Source organism: Poeciliopsis prolifica, unplaced genomic scaffold, assembly GCF_027474105.1.
Source record: "Poeciliopsis prolifica strain line A6 unplaced genomic scaffold, Auburn_PproV2 SCAFFOLD029, whole genome shotgun sequence".
NCBI classification, from domain to species: Eukaryota; Metazoa; Chordata; class Actinopteri; order Cyprinodontiformes; family Poeciliidae; genus Poeciliopsis; species Poeciliopsis prolifica.
Window position 1 is genome coordinate 3,785,147 of NW_026562404.1, and position 27,712 is coordinate 3,812,858.

Consider the following 27,712-nt stretch of genomic DNA (forward strand, 5'->3'; position numbering starts at 1 on the left):
TAATCTTTGAAGGCCTCTGAGGTGATAGCTGGTGTAAAAAAAAAAATCCCTAAGTTTGTCAAAAGCCATACAACGGACACAGCAACTATAGAAAGAGGTGCTGTAGTCAGATGAGAACAAATTCGAACTATTTATTTGGTCATTAAAGTACTTGACAGAAGCACTTCTGTCAAGTTGTATGAAACTGGCAGTTTTTCTTTTGGAAGAGGCAAAGAAAGTGGGTGGAGTTGATGGGAGTTTGGATGGAGCTAATTTCAGGAAATCTTGAGACTGTAGTGGAAGATCTGCAGGTCAAGAAGTCAAACACACAGCCAGCGTTATGTCAAATGGTTTAACACATGTTAATGTGATTGGATTTCTTCCAATCCAATGTTCACAGATTTTCTTCATCCCATCTGAGTTGAGCTATTTTGTACAAAGAATTTCTCATGAATTACTTATAAATGTGTCTTGTGTAAAACAATGCCCACATTTCGCCCTGAGAGGACAAGAGGCAATTTATTGAAACATTACTGACCTCAGATTACTTAATGAAAACGGAAAGTGTGCTAAAATGTCACAAAAGCAAAATGTGTTGAAATGCCGAGGGTCTGAGTTTAATATTTGAGCCGAAGCCACAACTGTTTGAGATGAAGAGTAAAGAAGAAGAGTGATAATTTAACATTTGATAAAACAGGAGTTATCATTTTCTTTCGTTATTTAATCTTTTTAGAAGATTAGTGTGCAGATGACATGTCAGATTATTGTTTTCATTTTTGTTTTGTGCTCAGTTACCTTTGCATGCATCACAAGATGCTTCCTAAACACACTCACACACAAACACACACATGCAACCCTGCATGCATGCGTGCATACGAGGTGTGCTTCCTGTCTCCTTCAATTCGCTCATGTGACTCACTTTTCCACAGACTGCCTACTGGGATCAGTTGCCATAGCAACCAGCTGATCATATGATGGTTACTCACTCTTTGAGCTTTTTCTCTTTTTTCGCCACTCCTCTCCTCTTCTCCTTCCTTCCTTCTCCTCTTGAGCATCTTTTTTTACCGCCGTTCGTCTCCGCTGTCGCGAACGAGTCGCTGAACTTAACGGTGCGGCAGCATCATCCGTCCGTCTCGACAAACTCAGCATGCAGTTGGTTCACCCACTGGTGGTTTTGTAGCCCCTGGTGTTTGGGGACTCACAAACTCAATGGTTATCACACCTGGAAAATTATGCAGCGCCAACTCGATGTCCCCTGCCTCCTGTCAAAGCCCGGATTCTGGTGCAGGACTACTCACCTTAGAGCTTCATGGATGTCACACGGGCCCCATTCCTTAAAGTGAAAACCCAGAAATACTAAGACAGGCATTTACACTTCACATTTTATCCTTGAGATGCAGAAAGATTGTCCCAAAGCAACACTAGGACTTCCCATCAGCACATTTTTCATCTCAAACACTGCTTCCTTGACCCAGGTGATTTTATTTGTATTTTTACAATGCTGTCAGGGCGGTTAAAGAAGTAAAGGCGGTGAGATTCTTGGATGCATTCCTAATGTTTCACACTCTGTTAAAGTAGGCCGCAGAATGGAGGGCTAATGAGGCATCAGACTGGGCTGTGATTTGCAGCTCTCCGAAGGACCATTTATCGAGGCTTAGTTCTGTGAAGTCAGACAGCTAAACAGCCTGTAAACAGAGGCTTATCTGAAGTCTTCTCCAGGTACATAATAAATTCAAGTCATGTATTGTCCTCTGAAAGTCTGTTTGACATCATGTATGGGGCCGCACATGTAGAACAGAGCCATGATTTTCAGAGGGAAGGGACATTTTATTTTATAAAAATAAAATGTTTATAAAATGCCTGTTTGAGTCTCAGCCACCTGAAACGCAAGGCCTGAGACTCAAACAGGCAATTTTATCTTACGTCATCAGGTGACAGTCAGTAAAATTGTCAACATGGTCACTTTAGTCAAACTGGACAAACAAATTACATTCTACATATTGGTTCTCAATCATGTTTTTTAATAGTACAACACTTCGCTAAAGCAATAATACCCTTTGAATTGAACTCGTTATTCAAGTCAAGAGACAGGAAAATGGTTTGTGGTTTTTACGTTTTGAATACAAACAAAAATCTGAAACATCGTGATGCATATTTGAATTCAGCTGCCTGTGAGTCAGAGCTTTGTGGATCCACCTTTTGGTACAATGAAAGTCTTTTGGGCCAGGTCTCTACCAACTTTGCTTTGGAGTCAGAGATTTCCATGCTTTTTTTTAGGTGAAGCCAGTGGAGAACACCTGTGAAAATCATTTTTTAAATATTTTCTGGAGGCAATATCGATCAAACAGAATTTTATGCACCGGATTTGAAAGGGCAATACACACCTTTAAGATTTTATTTTGAAAAAAAACAAAAACACCACTTTGTGTTGATCATCAAATTCTGATGAATGCAATGACTTTTGTGGTAACATGGTAAAATGCAAAAAAGTCAAAGGTGAATACCTTCACAAAGCATCAGAATCACATAAGGTGAATGCAGTCATGAAATGTCCTTTGAAAGAATATCTGACATTTAACTTAGGATTGCATAAAGAATCCACTGCTCACTCAGATGGAAAGTTATCCTTCAGCTTAAATGCAATTAAAGAAGGAGTTGTTTTTATGTTTAGTATATATATATATATATATATATATATATATATATATATATATATATATATATATATATATATATATATATATATATATATATATATATATATATATATATATATATATATATATCGCAGATGATACTGCAGGATGTCTCACTCTTCATCTGCGACGTATCAGCCCCGGCCCCCCCCCTGGTCTCAGGAGAACCAGGTTGCCAGGTCACAAATTAAACATGCTGACGAAAACCTACGGGCAAAACCTGTTCCTTGTCTCGAGGGGTGTTTCTGTGCAGCTGAGCCTCGTTGGCTTTTCATGATCCAACTCATTCTCTCTGCTCCCCCTTTAGCCACCTGCTAGTGGCTTGTCCCAGAATCCATCAGTGTGCTGACACCTTGCCCGCTCCCCTCTGGGCGTGTGAGGGCAGTCGCTGGCAAGTCCCATGACTGTTTGCTGGATTCTTCTTGTTGAATGACAACAAAGCTGTAACAGTTCAAACCCGTAGAAATATACAAATGATTTCTTTTAAAAAGCAGGCTGTATTCATCCTCATGTTCAAGGACATCTAAATCATTTGTATTCCATCTCTCTCCATCCTCTACTTCTCTTTAATAGCCCGTCCCGGCTGCACAGCTGACAAGAACCTCATTAGCCGTGGCTAAAGCTGCTCTCCACTTCTTCAGAGAAAGAAATAAACACAAAAGTCACGACCAGGAGAGCAGAGCCATTAGTATTGACACCTTTGATGTATGTGCAGTCACAAAAATCAATGAGGAGAATCAGGAAATAAGATGGCAATGCCTGAAGAAAATGATGATTCAATTTTTCTTCAAACTTGGCTGAAAGATTATTTAAAAGAGATACAAGAATAAGGAACAGCGAAAACAATCTGAACGTAGCTATTATAAATCAATTAAGCCATTGTGGTTCTGAGACCATGTCCCCATATTTACTCAAATAACAAGGCAGAGCTTCACATTATTCTTTATAGTCGTTGTGCTGTGTGGTTATGTATGTTTGAGGACGTGTGGGAAGTAGCAGCTGAAAATAGATCAGAGGACTTATTACGTCAGCAGGATTACCACATCAATGAATCTGTTTTTCTTAAATATACCATTTCCATGTGTTGTTGTTGTGCGCGTCAATCAGCATCATTGGCCAAACAATCGATGGCAAGCGTTCTAAAATTTGACAGAAATCTTGTTAGTTCAAAATGCCAATTCTTCTGTTTGTGTCTTTTCACTTTAAATGGCATTTAGGCTCCTATGAAGAGGGATTAGATATTCCACTGGCAACAATTATGTGAAACACAGCTAACGGCAAAGTTCAAGAAAATGAACTTAATGAAAACTAATCGCCTCCACAAATGGATCCACTTTCCGTCACCACATCATTACACGCTTCAAAAAGAGAAATTCAGCAGTTGTTGGTGAAACCTTCGAGGGGTTTGGATGTTTCTGCACAGTAAATCAGAGCCACCTGGCTTGGTGTTATGAAGGGCATCAAAAAGCCACTACTCCACCTGACATTTTGCAGGTAGAACAGCAGGTGACTGGAGCAAAGTTGTTTTCTGTCCAAATCAAATAAAATTGCTTATTTGAGAAGAAAAGGTAAACGTCACCATGTGTTTTGCATGCGCACATCCAGAAATCAGTCAAGTTTTAATCACTGCCGATAAGAAAAGCAAATAATTTTATCTTGAATGTATCATACATTTCAAAGTTCAACTTTCCCAAAGAATCCAGAAGCAATCTGGTGCTAACTGATGTTCTACTCAGCAAGATGGAGCATCATTCACAAGGTTTCCCCCGTCCCTCCCCCAAAAGAAATTTGATTCAGGGAACAAAAAACTAAAACTAACTTAGCCCTCATCCAAAGAAGAATCCATGGACAAATGGACGAAGTGTCATATACTCAAAGTGAGAATGTTCATCTTTAATCTGGATTTGGACTTCAAGCTGATCCAGATATCCAGCCCAGTTGATTTGGTCCCATGTCAAACAAAGTGTGTAGCACACTGACAGAAATTAAAGGCTAAAAAGTATTAAATGCAATGACAAAACATGTAACAAAATAAGCACTCACCTTCAGCAAAAACAACACAAACCTAAAGAAGATTAAAAATATATAAATAATAAACAACAGTGAAACACTTGTGTTTTCTAGCAGCCATTGTACAAGTTATTTCCAGAAAAAAAAAGTTGGGTGTTGTTTTTAACCTCTTGGACTGATTTTAGAAAGGAAGAACCAGAATGTGACAAAAATGAATTTTAAATATTTTTTGAAGTCTACATATTTTTGTAAAGCATAAAACTGTGAACTTCAGCTCTATGTTGCTAATGTGAGCCATGAACGAATCAATAGAAAAACAAAGAATTTAACTGGAGATTTATTATTATTATTATTATTTTATTTTATGTTTTACAAATGTTATCGTCTCCTTTCTTTAATAGCCAATAGATTTGTTTTCTTTCTGTGGACACGGTGACATGAACATAACTATAATTGCAGAGCCCCAGTCAGTGGCCCGTGAAAAGTCCACCTCACATCATGCAAGCAGCCCTTCCCTGCCACCTCACAGTGACTAATCCTCTGTGAGCGGAGCCAGGAGGGCAGCCCTCTGCTCTGGGGGGTAGAATGCACCGACTTTTCTGTAATTACATAAAGAAGTGCGAATGAAACACTCGCACTCTGCTTGTTGTGACCCTGTCTGCTGGAGTTTCATCAAAAAACCTCCACTGGGCTTATAGGTGTGTGTGCCTGTGTGTGTGAGAGTGTGTGAGAGAGAGTGGCAGCAGATGATACTTTGTACAGCTTTATAACCAGACTTGCCTTGTTTTTAGCCTCTTCGTCTTGGTTAACCAGCCTGAAACAAACCAAATGCTGCAGAGCTATTAGGAGCAGAGAATGCAAAGATTTCAGTCTGTATTGTTGTTTTGTAAAATGTTTTCAAGCTAACTGCATTTACACACTCCTATTTTTTTACTCTCACAAATTCCTTCAAATTTTGTTTTTAACGTTCTCACCACAATCTGACTGAAGTTTCTTTATTCATTATTTGTTTTGGATTATTGCTTTCTTTCCACATTGGTGTATATTTCAGATGATCAGTCATATAATAATAAAAACATGAAAAAATTATGTCATTTTAATAATTTAAAATGAGCTTTTGTGGTATTGTAGTGCCCTCTACTGGGCAGAATCGTTATAACAGCAAAATGTCCACCAGAGGTGTTCAGTTGATGTACATTTGTGAATAAAAGAGAGAAACAATTGGATACAACTTGACATGGTAAGTGCTCTAACATTAAAAGAGTTGAACATAAAATGGTTTATTTGGAGCAGCATTGACACATTTATTACGCATTGATTGGTCCCTTTTATTGGGTTTTGGTTTGAAAGCAAACAGTGTGGTAATCCTCCCTCCTCCCTCCGTGCTCTCCGGCTGTCGGCTCCGGCTGCTGAGGCCTCTGCTGTCGAGGGAAAGCTTTGCAGCCATCTGGGCTGCAGCAGGGAGTGGCAACCAGGGCAGCAGTACAAAATGCTCTTCTAGCGTTCATGGACAGAAGATATGAATTTGCTTTTTTATTTTTCACAAATTTTGCAACCATTTGTGGAATAAAATATGTACTTTATTCCAGAAATCTAATTGCTCTGTGAAGGAATCGCATGTTTACCAGGGCACAGTTGTGACAGGTCAGGGAGAAAGTTGTGAAGAAGTTTAAGGCAGAGTTAGGTAATCAAACAAAAGCCCAATCTTTCAACATTTTCTATGCACCACTTTAGCTATCATTTGAAAATCCAAATGGATCGAGTTTGTTGACAGACCAACTATTAGTTGTGCAATCAACAACTCCGGCCTTTATGAAAAGTATCAAAAAGACAGCTGTCGTTGAAAGAAAGCTTCATAAAATCCTGTTTCTAGAGGACAGAAGAAAGCAAGTCTATCGGTATGTTAAGATAAAGCCAAGTGTTTTACAAGAAAAACAGAGAACACAGATTTTAAAAAATCCCAAATGTACACAAACTTTGAAAAAAACATAAAAAACATAATGTCTCAGATAAAAGAAGAAAAACATGAGCTGTAACCAAGAAAAAAGAAAGAGCAAAAGACACAATTAGACACAATTCTGGTCATGCAAGGACAAACAGGTAAACACAATGGATGGATGGATTATAATAATAATAATAATAATAATAATAATACTAATAATAATAAGAATAAGAATAAGAATAAGAATAAGAATAAGAATAAGAATAAGAATAAGAATAAGAATAAGAATAAGAATAATGATAATAATTTAGGCCTCATCAAGGCATCGTCAGCTCAGAAAATGTCTGCTCTGCTTATCATGGTTAAGTTTTTCCTCCCGTCTAGATCCTCGTCTTCATCAAGGCCAACTATTACAGTGACAAATTGAACACGGTCTCATCTGGCAGCTCCGTCAGCAGACAGGTCCATCTGTAACACCACTATTCTCCAGAACAAGACAAACGACCCGCTCCCTACCATCTCCCTGTGGCCTTCATCAATTATCACTGGCCGCGGCTTCACTCTTATCTCATCTTCAACCTGCAGTTCATTTATTGTCCTGTTTTCTTCACACTCAGTCTCATCATTGATTTCAGCACAGGATGGCAGGAGCTTGATGTCTCTTTCAAAGTTGCTCTTCTTTTGTAAAGCCAAGCAAAAGTCTTCCTGCACAGGAAATGATTCTTTTTATTTCTCACGATGTCTTTGGGAAGCTGATCAGAAAGGCCAACTGACGTGAAAATAATTCATGCAATAAAAGGGAGTATTTGTGAGGTTAGCAGCTGCTGAATTTATGATAGATGACAATAAGCTGCCACCGAAGCCATAAACGGCAGCCGACCTGCTCATAAAACGCGGCTTGTCTGCGGGTTTGATTAACAGTTCTGGGCTCCATAAAGCTGCCTTCGCTCTGAGCTCCACAACCATTTTCTGAAGTAATTATTGGCATGAACAGTAAAGCATTTCAACCTATGAATGTTTTGCTCCAAAGTCCTGTCAGTGATAAACAGGGAGAACAAATGGTTGCCTTCGTAGGTGAAAGATCATCCTTCACGAGGCCTTGGCTGGGAGAATTGTTTAATGAAAGATGGCTGAAGATGTCTGTCTGGGTAGCTGTCTGTCTGACTGTGAAGGTTTGTAACTGAGTCATCCTCTGGACTTTCTTTGTTGTACATCTTGGTCCTTGCATCTCAATAAATCTGACACTTGCTCTGTTGGTAACAGTAACTCCCACACAGTCACATCATATAGCAGGAATCATTCTGAATACTTCTATCTGTGCATTGCAAGAGTAGTCTTTTAAAAGCTGTGGTGTAGTTCTGCACGCAGCCACTAGATGGCACCGCCGGGATCACTGAGGCTTCAGTGTGCGACTTTCAGACGTCATTATGACATGATTTGATCAGTGTGTCCACAGCATCCTGACTTTTGACACCGGGCTTTATTTGGGTCTCTTGCTACACTAATATCATGGAAGCAGAGAAGGAAAATTATTAAATGAAGACGTCGTTGTGTCATTGTTTTACGCAGTGATACCTTTCAGAGACATGTTCTCATAACGGTCTGTGGGACATCTTGTATTTTCCTTTCTCTTTTGTTTTTATAGCATTAAAAAACCCTTTTATTTATTTACTTGCAGTCATCTGACACCAGTGACCTCCACAATTATTCATCAACAGCAGACAGTGGCACCAGAAATTTTCACATTCCTCCACTTTAATAATTTTTTTTTAAGTTTATCTTTGTGCTTTGCCAACTGGGAGAGCATTTACACAAGTGTGTTCACTTCTCCGCAATCTAAAATATTTTATTAAAAAAAACATACTATAATACCTGAAAATGTGTTTTTCTTTATCTTTATATTCATGGCATCTGTTCTGTGTTGTTATTCTATTGCAGAAAACTAGAGTTAAATTAAGTCTGTAACATGTCCGATATATTGTCTGTGGACAGAGATAGGTTTGTGTCAAAGCAACAAAAGGTGAGGCTGTTTTATTTCTATTGAGAGTTTAAGACGACCAGGCAATTCCAAGTACCACACATGATTAGAACAAAATAAAATAACAACGGAAAAAAACCCATGACACAGCAGGGACAAAATAAGGGAACGGATAACATTTCAATAACATCAGGCTGTTATTGAGCAAAGACAGCTTCCACAAATATATTTTTAGCTTTGATTTAAAGGAACTCAGTGTTTCAGCATCTTCTGGCCATGTGCTCCAGATCGGAAGAGCTTAAAAATGAATGTTGCTTCTCCGTGTTTGGAGACCTGAGCGGTCTGGAAGGTTGATGCAACAACAACAAGAACAGTTCTTTAATGTATTTTGATGCCAAGCCATTCAGCAATTTATAAACTGAGGGCTTCAGGACTGGGGAGATGTGGATCGAATGTTTGACATGTTGAGTTACACAATGTTAGACATAACTCAATAACAGAGTTTATCGTCTCTATTATTTCTCTGTGGTTCCAGACTTCTGCCACCTGGAATAAGAAGACATTTGGAACCACCAAAACTCCAGAACATGCTGAGAAGAGAGGAGGATGTTTTTGTTCTTACAAGTGGCCTTGAACTCAATGGTCCCTGAGGTGAAGCTCTATTGTTTCCTTGTGTAGATAGGAGAGGCGTCCAAAATGTCTGCCTCTGGTATTGCATTTCATCAATCAGGTCTGTACGGCAGGGACAGACAGGAGTGGCTTCAGACAGAATCAGCCTGCTTAATTTCTTAATGTTTCTGGTAAGAGCTAAAAGTGTCTGTCTGCTGATGTAATCAGGCTGCCTGAGTGTGAATAGATGTGTCAGTTTTAAAAAGACACATCAAAAAGAGATAAAGCTACGATTACTACCAAACATCCTTCGATAACATATTATCTATTTACTGCTTATCCATCAATAAAAGAACAAAGATCAGAGAACGTACTCTACAAAAATGTAAGAGTAAGCTATATTTTTATTTAGAATAATCTGTGATGTAACAACATCACAGACTTAGAGAAGTGAAGGGACTTTAATGCTTTTGTAGGTTGAAAATTGGTCCATGGGTGTATTACATGCTATAAAAATACTTCAGAATATGAAACCTTCCTGGGGAACAGTAAGAAGATGCAACAAGTAAGACAATAAACATTAGTAGGGTCCAAAAGGAGCCTGGTCAAAGCACCATGAAGACACACTGAGTTCAATAGGACCTCCAGTCTGCGGGACAAACACAGTCTTCTGCTGTTGAATCTTTTCCTTTCAGGTCAAAGGTAAAGTCCTGACCTGAGAGCAACATGCCCCAAATAATTCAACAACAAACAGTGGCATTCTCTCCGTCAGAGTTTAGACTTCAATGGACCCACTTCTTCTTCTTCTTCTTCTCCTTCTACGTCTGACATTAGGGATAAATGTGTGAACTTTACAAGCAGATTTTATTCATGATTGTTATACTGACAACAATCATGCTTGAAGAAATACACTAACTAAATCCTGCGTCTATCAGTGCAACAGTGGAGTCTAATAAGACTTTATTGACTGTTTGCCCACCATATGTAATTTTCCTGAGTGTTTGAAATCTAAGATCAGTCACAGAAGGGGGCTCCCATGGCTCCAGGGACACCTAATACCCTGCATGCTCCAGGGCTGGGGAGAAGGGAAAAAAGGGGCACAATTGGATTAGATATGAAAATAGGGTCAGTGTTTGTTTTAATCAGTCTGGTGACACAGCGAGCTCTTGAAAGGAGTGTGTAATGAGAGCATGGAGAGCGAGAAAACCAGAGGAAGAGAGCGAGCACGAGGGCACTGAGAGAGAAGGAGAGGAAGAGGGCAGCCAGGGTGATCGGTCCCCAGGCAAAGGCTGCATTACGGACGGTCAGGACCAGAGGGGAGGCTGTCTGGGGGGCGGCTGGTCGCCCAGAGTTCATTGTCAGGTCTCCAAACTGTGGGGTTGCCGGCCATTCTCATGATTACAGATTCTGTCTTGCCATGGTGGTCGTGGACCTAAAAGTTTTTCCAAAGCATCAAATTCATCATGTGAGTGATTACTTATCTCATGCAGGCAACTGAGCTAAAAAGCCACATTTTGTAGTGGACCAGACAAAATACCGACTTGAATCTGATGGAGAATCAATGAAGGAAGCTAAAGATTAGGGTGATGGCATGGAGAGCATCCAGCAGCAAAGACTTGGACATCATGGTCAAAAATAAATGATCAAAATGCCAGAGGAAACGTCCTGAAAGCTGCACTTATAGGAAAAAAAATTATTGATTTATTGCAAATAAAGATTTTCCCTGTCTATTGAAAGAGTTAGAAATAATTTTCCACTACAAATAAAAACAAATTTTGTCTTCCAAAATTGACAAAATTGACACTGTTTTCAATGATAACTCATTTTCTGCAAGAGAAACTTTTTGTTTGAGTGAAAACAATTATAAATGTAAATCCGACAGAGGAATGTATAACTTCATTGTTTGTCAGCAATGCATAAAGAAGACACAAACGATGTTTATAAAATTAATGACAGAATTAATTTATATATATATATATATATATATATATATATATATATATATATATATATATATATATATATATATATGTTTAACTGTACAATTTATGGACAGTGAAGCAGTGCTTCATAATAGAAAAGCTTTTCTTTTTAACTATTCTGTCATCAATTTTGCATCTCAGATCAAATTTGTGTTTTAATGACGTACATTCAAATTTTAATTCAATTTTGCAGAACTAGAAAAACAGTAATGTGTACATTTTAGTGCTAATCATCTGTTTCTTTAACCTACAGTTAGGACTCTGAACAACAGTTTTATTTTATAAACATACCATTTTACCTGAGATAGGATTTAAGTTCTCCTTTTATGGTGTGTGCACTGCATTTCATAAAAATGCGTTTTAGATTCCCAGTGCCGTGAGCTCTCTCCATCTCGAGCTCGTGTTGCAGGTTTAACTTTTCAGACAGAACTGTCTTCACTTTCTCCGCCGTCTCCGCCCAAGTCTCGTTTGATGACTCAGCAATTCTGTCGATAACCAGATTGTTTCTCCTTGATTGTCCCTCCAGGTACTCCAAATGGTCAATGATTACCAACAGGCCATCACAAACTTTAAATACGTCAGACTGTAGATTGAGGTTATTTTTTTATTGATTTACTCATTTTATCTTTTTTAATTTTTAAGTTTTAGAATGTCATTTTTCCCCTGTGATAAGGAGGAATGGGGTGAATATGATAGAAATCTGTGTCCATATACGGTGCAATTAAATATAGTTATTTTGACATGTCTGTTCAGTAAAAAAGAGAAAAATCAATTCAAATAAGTTTATTTATTGATGCAACACTTGTGCTTATTTTCAATATGTGGTGGGATTTTTTTCATTCTAAAGGTAAAACCCTATGACTTTATTACTCTGCTGTGTCTTTTGTCCTCCATATAAACCTGTTGTGTTTTCTGCCTGTAGTCAGATCCCACTCTGATCTTTAATCTGATCTGTTCATGAGTTTTTGAGGCTCTCGTGTCATGAATGATATTAAATAAATGATTTTCACCTAACCATGCTTGGCAATAATTCCCCCCGCAACATATATCCGAGTTTAAAGACACTATTGATGAGAACTGGCCGAGAGTTTCAAACAGTACATCTAGCAGGGAAACGCCTCAACTCCCTCCTTCTACTTAGTTTATAGGTAGATGAGTTGTTTCTCTGTGAAAGGGTCAAATGGATCAGAAGAGTTGTGACTCCTGGATATCCATCAGACTTCCTTGGGTTGCTTGGTGAAAGGATCCTTTGGTAGGAAGTGAAAATGTATCTGCTGTGAGGTAGCCCTAAATTAGATTTGCCTGAAACGTGGTGCAGACTTAGACACACCTGTGTGTAATTTATTACAGCGCTCAAGCACCACCCCCTTACTATCATTACCAAAATCCACAGACTTTGCTAATCCATGGTTATGTATAAATTATCTCAATTAAGCACCCCGTTTCATGTGTTGCAGACCAGAGTTCCTTTCACTGAAGGAAAAAGTCAGTTTCAGCAGAACCTGAGTCCCCAGCAGGTTCTACTAAACCTGCTGGGGGATCTTTATCTGCTTTAAAGACATGGAGAACATGTTGAAAACATTACAACTCATGCTTTTGCGCTCTGAGCCCAGAGGTTAGTGTGATGTGTCTGCTGAAAGCTTTTTCCATATCACTGAGAAATCAACTGTGTGCGCTCAGAGTTTTGCAGCTGCTTTCTATTCCTTGATGTGCAGAGTAATTCCAAACAGTTTATTTTCTATCCAGCCACTTCAGCCCCCAAGGTCATATTGCTTCTTTCTTTTTCCTAAACAGCCTGAAAAGCTCAGATGTCCTGTCTGTGTGGAACTCCTCTCAGTCCAATTCGCCATGCTTGTCTGGTTCCACCCTACAAAGCCGCGTCGCACAGACGGGCCTCTTAAAGCTGTCAGCCCGTCTTATAGATATCCTCATATTGCCCCGATTCAGATTAAGAATGAGGAGTGAAGGCAAAGCAAAAGAACGAATGCTGGAGATTCCTTTATTTGTAAATATGCAATTATAAAAATAAGAAAGTGAAGCATGAGTCAGCTCTTTTCAGGTTAGTCAGTCTAGTCACCACAGCTGCAGTAGCTGAAGGAGGGTGTTATGGCCAGTGTCTGGGTGGCTGTTCGATGAGGGGAGGGGGGTCGCACTCTGTACCCATCCCCTCAGGGCATCGGTAGCAGGATGAGCCGGAGCATCCGCTTGGAGATTGACCCCAGCTATCTCTGTGGAGTTTGGCTTGTACAGCTGTGTCTGATTGGACAGGAACAAAGAGCTGCCCTGCACCAGGGGGTTTGGCATTCAGCGTTCAGGAGAACAAGAAGCCGAGCCACATCTAAGATGACAATCTGCCTCTCAAATGGATGGAGCAAAAGATGGAGCAAAAACCTATTTCAGCGAGGGTATCCCGGGTAAAACTTAATTTATCTTTTGCACTTTTTAATTTGCATGTATCCCATTACAGTATCTGTACAGAAGTATTCGAATACTGTTGTTTTTTTTTTTGTCGGCATCGTGTTGTGGGAACGTTTTTCTTCAGCAGAGATAGCAGCTGAGAGGTGATGGGTGGACGGAGCCACACTCTGGGCAGACCTGGAAGAAAACCTGAATGAAATTCATCTTCAAGCAGGACAACAAGCTTGAATATACAATATGAGTTACTCAAGTCAAAGCACTTCCACAATGAACACTTAAAGTCTATGACCAAAATTCAATTTCTTATATATTTGCTCATCATAAGGCTTAAAAATGTATGTTCACAGATGCTATCCAATGTCACTGGCATGTTCAGTTTCAACTTTCTGACCCACATGCAGAATCAACAAAGTCCAAGTTAAGGAATTAGCTTTATTTTCAAAAGATCAAGCAACTATTGACAGCTCTTCTTGATCTTTCTGGGGAGTGGTAAGCATCACGTGATCGGTGGCGTATGAAACGAGAGTGGGGTGACTGGTGGCCTCAAATGAGTTGATCTGAGATGCACTAGGTCTAGGAGACAGCTTGCTTTAGAATGGTCTTGGGTGAAGCTTGGGGGAAAGGTGTCCAGGGTCCTGCGTGGTTGATGACGATTCCTGAGACAAGTGCGAGGAAGGTGGTGACATAGCGAGCCAGAGGTCTTATGGAGCAGAGTGGAGCAGGGGGGGAACAGCAGAGCAGGAAGGCAGGTAACCTGCAGGTAGGATCCACAGGAGGAGAAAAGACTACCAGTAAACATCAGTCATCCAGCACTGAGTGAAGGCTCTGCTGCTCCTTTAGTACTCTGATGAGCTCCAGCTGTGAAGGCCGCCCAGGTTCTCCACCAAGATCTTCGCTGGAAAAGATGCAACACTCGCACTCACAGCGACCCAGGAACCCTGACAGTCACTGAGCCATTTTGGATAGAAACAAGTGTTTATACAGACATTTACTGAAATGATTTAAATTTTATACTTGCATGTATAATGTTATAAACTCATATATAATATTAATTATAGTTATAATCCTTCACTGTAAATGTAATAAAATTGTGATGTTTCACTTACAGCCAATGAAAATACAATTGTACATCAGACCAACAGACAAAGCACAATTCAGAAATGTGGGCTTAATGAGAGGCATATTTTATACCTGATTACAGGTTGTTATTTTCAAAAGGTTCTATAAATATAACAAATGAGCCTCTTTATATTGTAGTTCATTAAGTATGGCTGTGCAGTTTGGACTTGCAGTACAAACGATAGATTCAAGGTCCCTTTGCTTTTAACAAGAATAATTTACAAAGTATATGAAACGTTTAAAAATCTGTTTTCTCCCGTCAAATGAATTGAATGTCTAAATCATAACTAGAATAACACTGGCCCGATTTTATTGAATGATGGCATATAAAGCTAATTAAATGAAGTATATTTTGTCGATCGGTTTTCAGTAGCTTGTTATAAATCACAGCTGCACGATTTTGAACTCAATTCAGAAATTACCCACAGGGGACACACGAGCTGTAGCATTTTTAGAGCAAAACGTCAAATAAATACTGATTTATTTCTGCCTTGATATTTTGATATCAAATAAAATTTTGGTGCCATTAGCCTACATCTGTCTCTAAATATCCTATAAAAACAAATGTATTCATTCACTCACTGTGCAGACGCTGCAGGATTGAAAAAATGAAACCATCCAACACAAAGTTTTATAGGAGATTTAAAAAGCAGATATTTTACCTAAACACTAGTTAATGCTCAGTGTTTAGGTGGTTTACAACATGAACAAACATTTTTTAAAGAGGTAGTAATATCCTAAATGGACTTTTTGGAGCTTTATATAATGTTAATAATGTTTTCCCCTCATCAAAAACAGATGGAGCGTTGCTTTGATTCTTTGATGCATATTTGAGAAACCCTTTAATCTCCTGTAGTGCTAAACACTTTGTCTCACCAGGTGCCTCCTGTTCTACAAAGCTCCTTCAGAGACCATCCATCACCAGCGACTCTCCCGCTCAGCTCCTCCAGACTAGCAGCAGCAGCAGCAATTAACAAAACCCTGTTGGAACTGCGTATCTGCTGAGTCGATCATACCAGCCTCTTCCCAGTTGTTAAAGTAAAAGCTTAATGGAGAAATGTTGTGATGTTGTGTTAGAAGAAGCAAGAGATCCTTAAAGAGAAAGAGGCGAATTTTAAGGTGTTAGATTGCAACGTCAATTTATTTTTCTTTTAATATATATATTTAATTATTTTAAATATATACATAAAACAAGTTATATTTTGTTATAAAACTATAGCATTTTTGTAACAACTATCATATATATGTAATACTGTCCCTTTAAAAGAAGATAAATATTCTATTGATTTATTAACGAAATAAATCAGCTGTTAAGAACTTTGTGGTTTTCATCTGTGAAAGCTGTTTATTTATTTATTTAAATATCTATGTTTTTTCATAGCACATAATAGTAATAATAATAATTTTTAAAAACCCTCCTGATATTCTCTGACATGCAGTCCCCATCTGGACATACTTTTCAAATTTTGGGGGCGAGGGGAGGTGTGTGTGGGTGTTTGGACGCCTGTTTTAAACACACGTTTAGATATCAGGTTTATTTATTCATAGCTCGGCCGTGTGTCCGGTGGAGCTGGGCTTAAATCTGCAGCATCCAGATGGTTCTGCTGAGGTTCGTGTTTACAGATTCCTGCAGATTGTGAGGAAGGAGTGAGGCTGAATGGGCCTGTCCCTCATTAAGTTCGTCGGAACAGGGAGGCATTTATCAGGACAGTCTGGAGATCGCTTAAAGTGGTGGGCCTACTTCTCTGTCTGAGCTACTGTGCCGAGCTCATCTGTCACTCTTTAAGCTATGCAAAAGCTGGTTGAATTGTCCTCTAATGGGCAGCTCGGGTGTCAGGGCTTTAGTCTGCTCCTTTATGAAGATTTTCTACTGAAAAATAAGTCGGAAAAAGGTAACTTCTGAACTCGTTCTTGATTCTACTCACTCTGAATAATTATTACCGAATCATCACTTTAAATATTTTTCCTTGTTTCTGTTTTTATCTTGATCACAGCTGTTAAAAAACAGTGAGAGATGTAGTTAACTAACAGAGAGCGAATGATGGATGGATCACAGGCCATAAGCTTTCACATGTGCAATAAGGAATGCTGCAGATGCTGTCATTGCAGCGTCAAACATTAGGGTCTTTGAGTGTAAAACAACTCCCTGGTGGGCTCATCCGAAGGAGTATTTTGACTCTTCCGTGGAACAAGAAAGGACAAACTTCTATTTTCCAAAACTCGGTTGAATAAATATCTTTATTCAAGGACATTCTGAGGAAAAGTCTTTGTCTGCTCATTAGGAGACTGTGGCCAGCCTGTTCCCTGGTGTCCTGTGGCCGGGGATCCCAACACTCTCTGGGCTGTGTAGTGACGCCTCACAGGAGGTCAGGCAGAGGACAGCCGCCCCACTTCCCATCTCACTTCCAGCAGACCGCAGCAAGCTTCCCAGAATGCACCTCGCCCGGCCGTCCGACCCCGAGGTCGGCAGCTGTCAGTCACGGCCTCAGCTGAATCTGCAGCTTCTGGCCATGCACCGGAGGATGTGAGGGAGGCCTCTGAAAGGAGCACTGCCTCTACATATGGGATCATCTCTGTGCATTCATGGCCCAGTAATTAAATTAGCTATCCTTCTCCTATTCTAATACAAACCTCAGGTTGAATCGCCACCCGGTACGCGAGGGGAAAGGCCCCAGGCGGTGACAGCCAGACGAAGAAGTTGAGAGCGGTTCCTTGTTTGAGCAGCCTGTCCTGTGTTGGTAGGCTATTCATCTGGCGGAGCAGACTTTATAACTTCTTCCTCCAGCCGCTTGCTTTGAGATCTCACCAATTCTTACCATAAAAGGTTAAATCCTTCCACTTTATTCGGCGACTCAAATCCTTCGTCCTTTCGTTAAGGTTTCCAGCTCATCCTCGTCTTTTTGAAGAGCGGAAACGGTTCTGGTCAGACGTTTTCAAACTCCCGTGATAGCAATAAGTCACAAATTATTAGTTTGTTATTTGATTTTGCTCTCTTCAATGATATAATTCTAAAATTATATGAATGAATTTTAAAAACAAGACTCAATGTGCAAATCTAATATTTTGTGAAACTTTCTTCTAAATCTGTACAGAGTGAAGAGAAGATATACACACATATATTCTCTTCCTGTTATAAAGACGGTAGAAATGTGGATTGTTTGACTCATATATCTTACAGCTGAATAATGCAAACAGGAATAAGACAGATATTAAATTCTCAATTTGTAGACTAATCTATTAATATAGTTATTACTCAGACAGGGCATTTAAAACGAACTATAACATGTGTTTTTAAACAGGCCTCACTTTTCATCATTAGAGTGTTTCTAATATAGTTGAATCACACCACTGCATAGCCTCTTAAGCTTCTCTGCACTTATTTGGCAGAAGAAAGAAGTCTGTCATTAAATGTAAATGTGTAATTAAATATTGTTTAATATTTGAAATGACAAACCAAAAATAATAAATAACCTCCAAAGTATTTGTCAGATGTTTCTGGTAGAATAAATCAACAACCCCAGTTTATATTTTTTAGTGCACTTTAATTTTGGACTTTATCTGGCCTGATCTGGGAAAATCCTTCTGCTTTCCAGACAAACAGCGCCTAAATACCGCTAATAAAAGACTGAGCATTTGCATTGATGGCATTAATACACCATGTTGGCTGCAGATTCAGAACAGAAAAAGATTCATGTAAATTTGTGACCAAAGACCATACACACACTTACACTAATATTTAGTATAATGTCTCTTTGGGAATTGTGAGAAACACTTAAACCATTAACAATAAATTGGCATGAAGGGAGCCTTTATGCAGCCTAGTCCATACATGTTCAATGGAGCTGAAGGGAGGATAATTCCTGAATCATAACGTTAGCCTGCTTCATCCCTTCCAAAACACGCTTTGTGGTCGTTGTTTTGTCGGATCGCCCAACGGTTCCACCATCTAACTCGAGATTAGAAGCAAAGTTCAAGAATTTGGATTAATTCCTGTTCATTCATTAATCCACTCAAGTTGTGTGAAGTTCCTATACCACTGTTAATGAAACAGTCCCTCGGCATGATGCTCCCATCACCACATGCTTGCCAACTGGGGCTTCAAACTCCTCACCTGGACTCCTTTGAAAACACACTAGCCATCCTTTGATCAAACCCTAAAAGTTGGAGAGCCTTTCAGTCGAGATTAAAACTAGAAAGTGAAACTGGTTCACCTCTCTATCGTGAACCAGTGGCTCATGGATTATTCTCAGATATGGCAACCAAATGTTTGAGAGTATGTAAAATTCTGACCTGCACTGCACTTGTGTGCTGAAGATGGAGGGTGCCAGGTGTCCCATGCAGGAGGAAGCCTGAGGGCTGCATGTCGAGCAGTGAGAGTGCGGGGTCACCTTTCTCCATGGTCTCTGTGCCCAGAACCGCTGCTGGTGGAGGAGGAAGAGGAGAAAGAGGAGGAGGAAGGGGAACTGGGACTCTGAACAGGCTGAACTGATTTCCTGTGCAGGGTCATGCCCAGGACAAGCTGGATGAACATGGGTTTAGGGGCACCGGAAGCGCGAGAGTGACACACTGTTGACACTGTTTATCTGGCGTTTTCCTGGCTAAACCTGTCACCTGCACACATCACAGGCGGAGATCACACAAAGGGCCTGCTTTATTTCATCAAGGATCCTTGCTTCAGTTAATCTGAACACTGATATTTTTAGTCCTGGGCTTTTCTATGTAGTAATAGTTAGTCCACAACATGCTCAAATCTGACTGGAAGCTTTCACAAGAGATCAACACATCCAGCTGCACATCTTATGGATAATCGATGCAATATTAGTAGAAATCAAGTCACCCGCTGTCACCCTTATTGCGAGAAACTTCTGGAAGTTTCTCGCAATAAGGAGCAATGTTCAAGGAAAGTATAAAACTTTGAAAACAAATTCCATCAAATTTCAATTCCATCAACCAAAAACTGGAGACTTTTATCAGGAGCAGAAAAATCTAGCAATGTATTTGTTCTAGAGCAGTTTTACCTCATGCATCTCAATGGAAAAAAAATAAAGCAAAAGAACTTGCCTCTCCAAGCAAATGGACCTCATGTTTATCCACTTGTCCATCATCTGAGCAGCGCGCGGCCTCGGGTATCCAGAGAAACTTTGATGCCCCCCAAAAGCGAATGGCGCTACGTCTGAAGCCTGTGAGTGCAGCGTGTTTGGATGAGGTCCGTCCAGATCTGAGATAACTCATCTGAATCAAAAGCTCTTTCTTCTAATGCTGAGTCTCAGTGTGTTCACATTGAATCTGGATGGGGAGGAAGAATAACACATCTTCTACCACGGCCCTTGGACAAATTTTGCTGTTATGCTTTTGTTTCTTTTGTTTAGGAAAATTTAGCTTTCTTCACTCGCATAAGAAACAAACAAAAACAGCGGACTAAGCAAACTTAAAATTTCACCTCAGACTGGAATTAATATGATCCTCATGTTAATGTTTTGCTATTTCAGTCTTTGTGTTCAGACCCTTTATGACAGATTGAAATGTTTAAGTGTTTGAATGAGAATTACTATAAGGAACTGCAGCTACTCCTGAAATATATTGTTTTTCATTTACTCTGCCTTATTTTAACAACAGTAGCTTCAATGTGTTTTTTTTATAATAGTGGGTTATTATCAGCATACATCATAAAACTTACCATCATATTTAAACATCATACATCAATTTAAATACATCCTTCTTTTTATTAAATGTTCATATATTATAAAATTTTTAAATGTTCTAGTTCTTTGTATAATAATAATGTTAATAATAATAATAATAATAATAATAATAATAATAATAATAATAATAATAATAATAATAGGCTCGATTCTAAGATAAGTATTTAATTATTATTTGACAGACAATTCCTTAAGAAAAGACGCATCATAATTTCATCCTTCAGATAATTAAGATTTTAACAAGTGATTTATTTTTTTTTTAGAAACATTCGGCTGCTGGAGAAACTTTTTTTTTTTAATTATTCAAACCATATGTTTGATCTTTAATCTTTTATTTCTTTTATCACATATTGGGGAGGTGGGGGGGGGGGGGGGGGGGAATGACAGACCCTAAAATACCCGACCAAATCTTAACCAGCGATAAATCGTCCAAAAGTGAAACGAGCAAAAATGTGTCCAGCGGTTTTAATGAGGGTTTGATTGCTTAATGACAACAAATACGTTTATATTTCTTAAAAATGGCATATTTGAATGAATCGTTAATTTAAAAAAAAGAAACAATAAAAATCAAATAAACTATCTAGATAAATTGCTCCTACTTTAACGCCAGAGATGCCTGGACGAGTTGAACTTTATTCGTCTTTTAATCGGAATCTTCGTGTTTTCCCGACCAAGGCCCCGGCGCGGCTTTCTGCAACATGAACACGGGCTGCGTGGTTTTTACAGCCGCCTGAAACATTTCAGCTTGACAGGAAAAAATCGGATAAACAAACACCTTGACCTATGTGCAAATGTGGAATTAGAAAGAGAAGCGAAAAACAGATGAAATGAAGGAAAACAAATGGCCGTAGAGTGACCCGTTTGATCTGGCGATAGCTCCAACATAACACGTCTGATATCAATGAAATGGTTAATTAGGCGGACAGAAACCGCCCGTGATTACATTTTTGGCGGATTATATCAGACTACCGGACACCAACACACACTCGACACGCGCACAAACCCATCTCACACATCAGCCCTTCAGTGGACGTTTAACGGGTCTTTGTTTCTGATCTGTTTAATCCCACCCACTTGACTTGAACACAGAAGAGAGAGAAGAAAAAAAAAAACGTGAAAATCCCTCACTGTGCCCAGGCCGCCAGCGCCCAGTCGCTGTTGTCTCAACTGCCTACTGGACGAGAACCATGGAGACGGAGAGCTGTTTGCCTTTCTCCGCCCAGAGCGGCGGGAGGACACCGGCCAACTCTCCGGGACTCGAGCGCGGCGGAGGCAGTGGTTCCGGCTCCGGCTCCTTTCTGCCCTGCGACGAGCTGCAGAAACCCTCCCATCATCCCGCTCCCCATCCTGCTGTGGCGTCGCTTCCTCACCGTCTCGGCCTGCGCGGGGACCTGTACGCAGCCGCCTCCATGGGCAGATTTGGAGACGCTGCGGACTTTACGCACAGCTCTGCGGCCGCGTCTCCTCCCAAACACGGCAAGTTTCTGGACAGTTTGAGCCCGGACCACAAAGCGATGATAAGCGACAAAGCGGCGTTTTATGAAAGCGGCTCAGACGGTGAGTTAAAAGCAAACATAAGCGTAATAATTATACAGTGAGGGAGGTGATTGCACAGTTATTTGATTACATTTTCTCCGGACGCGTTGAAGTATCACACCGAAATGTAGTTGGATGTGGAGAGGATGGCGAGCGGAAAACATTTACAAATATCGGATCAAAAATTAAAAGTCATGTTTCTGTCTCTCTTGCAACTAATAATTTTGTTTGATGTTGTTTGATTCATGCGCGTAAACGAACCAACATGCAGGTTTATGGTTCAATAATTTGCCGCTTCCGATTAATCAGCGTCTTTTTCACAATTTTTCTGTTCAAAAAAAAATAAAAAGAAAGATAAAACTGGTCACAGAATTGTTCTCCGCTGCATCAAAATGGCCTGTTAAAAGCTTTTTGTTCAATCGAAGCTTGTGTAATTGTTTCATTTCCGCTTTGTTTATTAGTTCCGATGAGTTCTGCAAAGCAGTCGAGGAAATTGTTGATGAAAACTTTGCAAAATCTGAATCCGGAATAATACAACAAAGGTTGTACTCATGCTCAAGACAAAAACAGAGATTTCTATAATATTTCAGGTGATGATCAGTGCACTGAGACTGAAATTTAATATTTCTGTTAAATCCATATATATAGATTATATATTATCTCCGGTGTAACTGCTGCTCTGGCTCAGCTCATGTCACCTCAATCAAAAACAATAAGATTTAAAAATATTTGTTTTCATATATTTTTAAATTATTTGTTTACTTTAATGGTATTTTATTTTTATTTTACTTTAGGACAAATTATTATTACTTTTTTTATGTTTGCATTTGCCTGTCTAGATTATTGTCAACTGGATTCTTTTTTTTAAATTTTTATTAACATTATTTTTTTTTAAATAAAAGCGACCCAAGTAATTTAGTTTATTTTAGAATTTATACTTAGTGTTTTAATGAGAAATAAACGTTTTGATCTTATTCCACTTTAACACATTTAAATGTAATAAAATGTAGTTACGCTTAATGATAACAACTAAACAAAATATGTAAAATCAATTGATTTTGTGTTAAAAAAATATACCCAAAACCTCCAGGTCTTTATATAAGATTTATTTTAAATATGAAAAGTTCCTTCAGTTACTTTAAAAGTTGCAAGAACTTGGCCCAAAAAGTCCGATCAGCTATGAAGAGGTTGACTTCTTCATATATATATCTGACTTCTTCATATATATATCTGCATATATCTGGAGCTCAGTCCTGATGGATCCCGTCACGTCCTCCTGCTAACAGCGCGATACGCCTTGCTTTTGCTCTTGGAGATACTCCCTCTGCGTTGTACGCTGCATGTGATATGGATCTTCAGTTTCACCCACGGAGGCCGAGCGGATGTGACTTCTTGACAGGCTAAAAGCTGCTCAATGCCCTGCGGCCCACGTTTGCGGCTGAGAACATTTTCAGTTTGTGGCGTAAGGTTGGATCTAATGGACATGAGGAAATTAATGTTGCAGTCTGCAGCATTTTGCGTTAGGCCTTACATTATATTCGGAGAAAAGCAAAGTGGGGGAGTCAGCATGCCCCCAGTGGGTGGGTGGTTGCAAATAGATGGAGTAGTTCTCTTCTGGACTGAAGGGCTAAACGTAATGAAAACAGACAACAACATCCAAACACTGCAGGAGGGGAGCTACCCTGTTCTTGCTCTGACAACAGGAAGCAAAATTAAGCCTTCACATTTCCTACATGACCCAACGAGGAGGGAAAAAACACTTCATGAATCCAAAAGTTCTTCAACAGGAATATTTACGTGTATGTAAAGCAAAGTTATGTTTCTGTTTTTCCTGTAACATTCACACGTCCTTTTCAGTGCTCACTTTCAGCTGTGATGTTGCTCTTTAATTGAATTCAAGCCAGCTGCCTGTTTACCAGCTAAATATAGTTTGTCTGCTCTGATCAAATTAAATCAGAATTAGCGTTGCTTGTGTTTCTAGTTTTCCTCGGGAGTCTCAGACTGATTATTTTGGCCGTTTGAATTCGTAAACCAAAGTGAGAAACAAGCAAACATCACTAGCTCTCATTTAAACCATATGAAGAAGCTGCTCTAAATTATTTTTGACTTATTGGTGTCAACTTTTTAAGGAGTTTATAAGAAAGATGTACTTAAAAACTTCTAAGTTCCAATGGTAACTTGAAGGTTAAAACCAGATCAAGGTGAAACAGCTAGAAAAAAATATTTCGGAGTAGATTGAAAATTGTTGTATTTAGTATATTAGTTAAAAAACATTCTCAGACTCAAAGTTTACAAAACATTCATGACAAAAAAGAAACAGTTTAAGGCCATCATAAATAAGAGTAAACACATTTCTCAATTAAAAGATTAATAGACAAATTATTACATTTCAGAATCATTAAGAGGAGCCTTACAAACAGTTAGTGACAACAACACTAAATGTTGTTTAACTTTATGTTGTTTTCATCTGTCATAACATTGAGCCTTGCAGTGTAAAGGTCCCTCAAGGTCACCGATAAACTTTTTGCTCCACATGTCTGTAAAGTAAACTTTAATTTGGTTATGGTAGTTAAAATAATCTTTCAATTTTTAAGATTGATCTTGACTTCAAAATGTTCAGAAGGGCAAACTAAACACTTGAACATTGAGCTACAGTCCAACTTGAGTCAAAATCTTTCAAAAGTTTTATTAAAGTAAGCGTGGCACCCAAACACAAACCCAGTTCAATCCTGAAAGAGAACTCGGCTTTTCCTCTGTGTGCTCCTCAGTCAGGGAGAAAGGCGCTCTGAAAGCCGTGGTCTATCCTGGGATCGGCCCAGACTGCTGCGGCAAGCTGAAGGAGCAGAGCGGCGGCCTGCAGGGCGACTCCATCGCCGACTCCATAGACTTATCGGGGAAAAGCAAGAAGCGGCGCAACCGGACCACCTTCAGCACCTTTCAGCTGGAGGAGCTGGAGAAAGTGTTTCAGAAGACACACTACCCCGATGTGTACGCCCGAGAGCAGCTGGCTCTGAGGACGGAGCTCACCGAGGCCAGGGTCCAGGTGTGTGCGTCACATCTTAAACCTTGTGTTAAGAATTTAATAGGAATTACAATTATGCATCCTAAAGATTGAGTGGTTTTGACTAACTTCTTTTGATATTACAGTCACTGCCTTCAGAAGTGCCTTAAATATTTTTCACATTTTGACATGCTACAATCATAAAGTATAATGTTTTTTTTTTTTGGCATGGCTTAATTTTTTACTGGTAAATAATATTTTGAGAAGCATAGCAAGTATTTATTTAACCAAATTTATTCTCTAATGAAATTCAGTCTTTTTTTCAATGCCTCTGCAAGCTGGCTAATTTTTAAATTAGGCCAATGTTTGATCAACAATGACTGTCCACCTAAACTGACCAGTCTGAATAAATCATTTCGTCATCCTCAAGGTCCGTAGTACCTTTGGAAGAACTGCATATATCTGGAGCTCAGCTGGGAAAATCTGCAGATTGAGCAACAATTTGTGTGTCTAGTAAGAAAACGTTGTTGCTGAAAAATCCAAAATAAAACTGATTTGCAGTTTCCCACAAGAAATGCAGATGTAGCACTTATGGGCGAGGCAGCTAACTGAGGCTACAAAAGCAGCATCAAAAGAGTGATCTTTTAAGGAGACTGAAGTGTGAGTGAAAAACAGGAAACTTTTGGGTTCGGTGCACATATATTAAGTGAATTGTATAAAAACAGACAATTACAATGAGACACAAGATAATTGACTCAGAATAAATTAATTCCCAAAATCATAAAGTCCATAGTCCTTTTTTTTTTTTTCGAGCTCGCCATCTTCAGATCCAGTCAGGATCTGAAGATCTGATCCGTCAGGAAAAAAAACCTGACCTGAAAGGTCAGAAAACTCATCAAGTGTTTTTATCAAAAAACAACAATTATGTACAAACATAGTACAAAGGAAATAATTATAAAATTTAGGCATTTAATTTATGCATGTTAAAAGCAAATGCATAGCTAGATTCCTAATAAGTACACATAAACATTTCAATAATCAGGTTAAATTAACCATAATTCAAATAAAGTAAAACAAAAAGTATCATTCAAGAAAAATGAAATAAATTATCAAATACTCAAGCAGAGTGAGAGAAAGAAAAAAATAATAAATAAATAAATATATTGCGCAATATCAAAATTAAGTGTAGCTACATTCTGATCACTTTTATTTTGCCTTCCTTTCCTCAGCATCAACATGTTTCAGAACAAAATAAATAAGCTCGCAGAGTTTGGGGCAACACAGGAAGTGGAACCGCAAAAATAAAAGTCCTTGACTAATTGCAGGTTACACAGACACATCAAACATGTGGATGAAGAAACTTTGATCAGATTAGAAATGAACCTTTTGGCCCATGTGCAAAGAGCAATGTGTAGCAGAACATCAACAGAATCCACTTTGTGAAACATGGTGGAGGCACCATCATGCTGTTGGAAAGCTTTTTTCTTTTGGTGCATAAAGGGAAGCTTGTCAGAGTTCAGAGGAAGATAAATAAAGTTAAATGTAAAATTACAAATTCCTTTGTCACCTGGGAAATGAATGCTGTGTAGATCACAAATCAATAATGAAACATGGGGATGGCCTCATCATGCAACTTGGAGGATTTTCTTCATCTTGGACAGGAAAGATGTGTCCAGATGTCAATCCAACATGGAATTTTGGACAAAACATGGAAAGCTTAGTTCTTCTTTTGAACTTTTTAATAAAATAAAAATCCACTTCCGGGATTTTAATTGTGCTGATTTGTCTCATGAAAACTACATAAAATCCAAGTTTGTGCTCAAGCAGCACGGATATTTCTGGAAAGCACTTTATTTTTCTCTTTGATTCAAAGGTGTGGTTCCAAAACCGTCGAGCCAAATGGAGGAAACGGGAACGCTATGGGAAAATCCAGGATGTCCGGAACCACTTTGCTGCTTCTTACGATATTTCTCTTCTCCCTCGTCACGATGCTTATCAGGTGGGTTACTCCAAATCCGACAAGTTACTCCACAATAAATCTGACTTGTTTCCAATCATGCATTCAAAGCACTTCACTCCATATGGAAGAATTACATGTTTTCTTTCCATCAAGTTTCCCATCCTAAATCTGTCATCATCCAGATGCAGGGCAACCTGTGGCCAGGCACTGCTTCAGCTGCAGGGGGCAGTTCAGGTGCGGCCTGCGTCCTGGGAGCCGACTCCATTCCATCGTCCTGCATGAGTCCGTATCCTCACCCCCACAGCAACTTGCAGGGCTTCATGAGCATGCCTGCCTCCCCCAGCCACCCGCACCACCACCACCCGCCTCACCACCACGGCATCAACGGCCTCTACTCCCTTCATAGCTTCCCGGGAGGCCTCGGTCCGCCCGCCATCGAGGGGCCGGAGGGTGACTACAAACCAACGGGTTTGGTGGCGCTGCGAATGAAAGCCAAAGAGCCGGGCAGTATCATCTCCTGGCCCACATGACCACCAGTGATCCCCTTAACACACTGACTGAGCCAAAGCACACACAGCCGCAGAAACACACACCGCCCGCATGTTTCGCTCCTGCCGTTTTTACAGAACACCATTGGAAAAGTGATGGAGATTTGGAAACATCGATGCCTGCTTTGTCACCAGTTCCAGTTTGTTGTTGCAGGGATGGGATAAAAGAAGAAGAAGAAGTTATTTAAGCATGTAAAAAACTGTAAGTATCATATTAATCTGTGATGATCAG

General features: G+C 39.4%; 1 protein-coding gene across 1 annotated transcript; it reads left to right on the forward strand.

Annotated features, from left to right (window-relative positions):
- Positions 1 to 21,620: 21,620 nt before the first annotated feature.
- On the forward strand, positions 21,621 to 27,706 carry alx3 (ALX homeobox 3). Its single transcript, XM_055049441.1, has 4 exons — positions 21,621 to 21,992; positions 24,740 to 25,014; positions 26,846 to 26,971; positions 27,115 to 27,706. The coding sequence occupies exons 1-4, from the start codon at positions 21,623 to 21,625 to the stop codon at positions 27,460 to 27,462; spliced, it is 1,119 nt and encodes a 372-aa protein (XP_054905416.1). The 5' UTR covers positions 21,621 to 21,622; the 3' UTR covers positions 27,463 to 27,706.
- Positions 27,707 to 27,712: the final 6 nt, after the last annotated feature.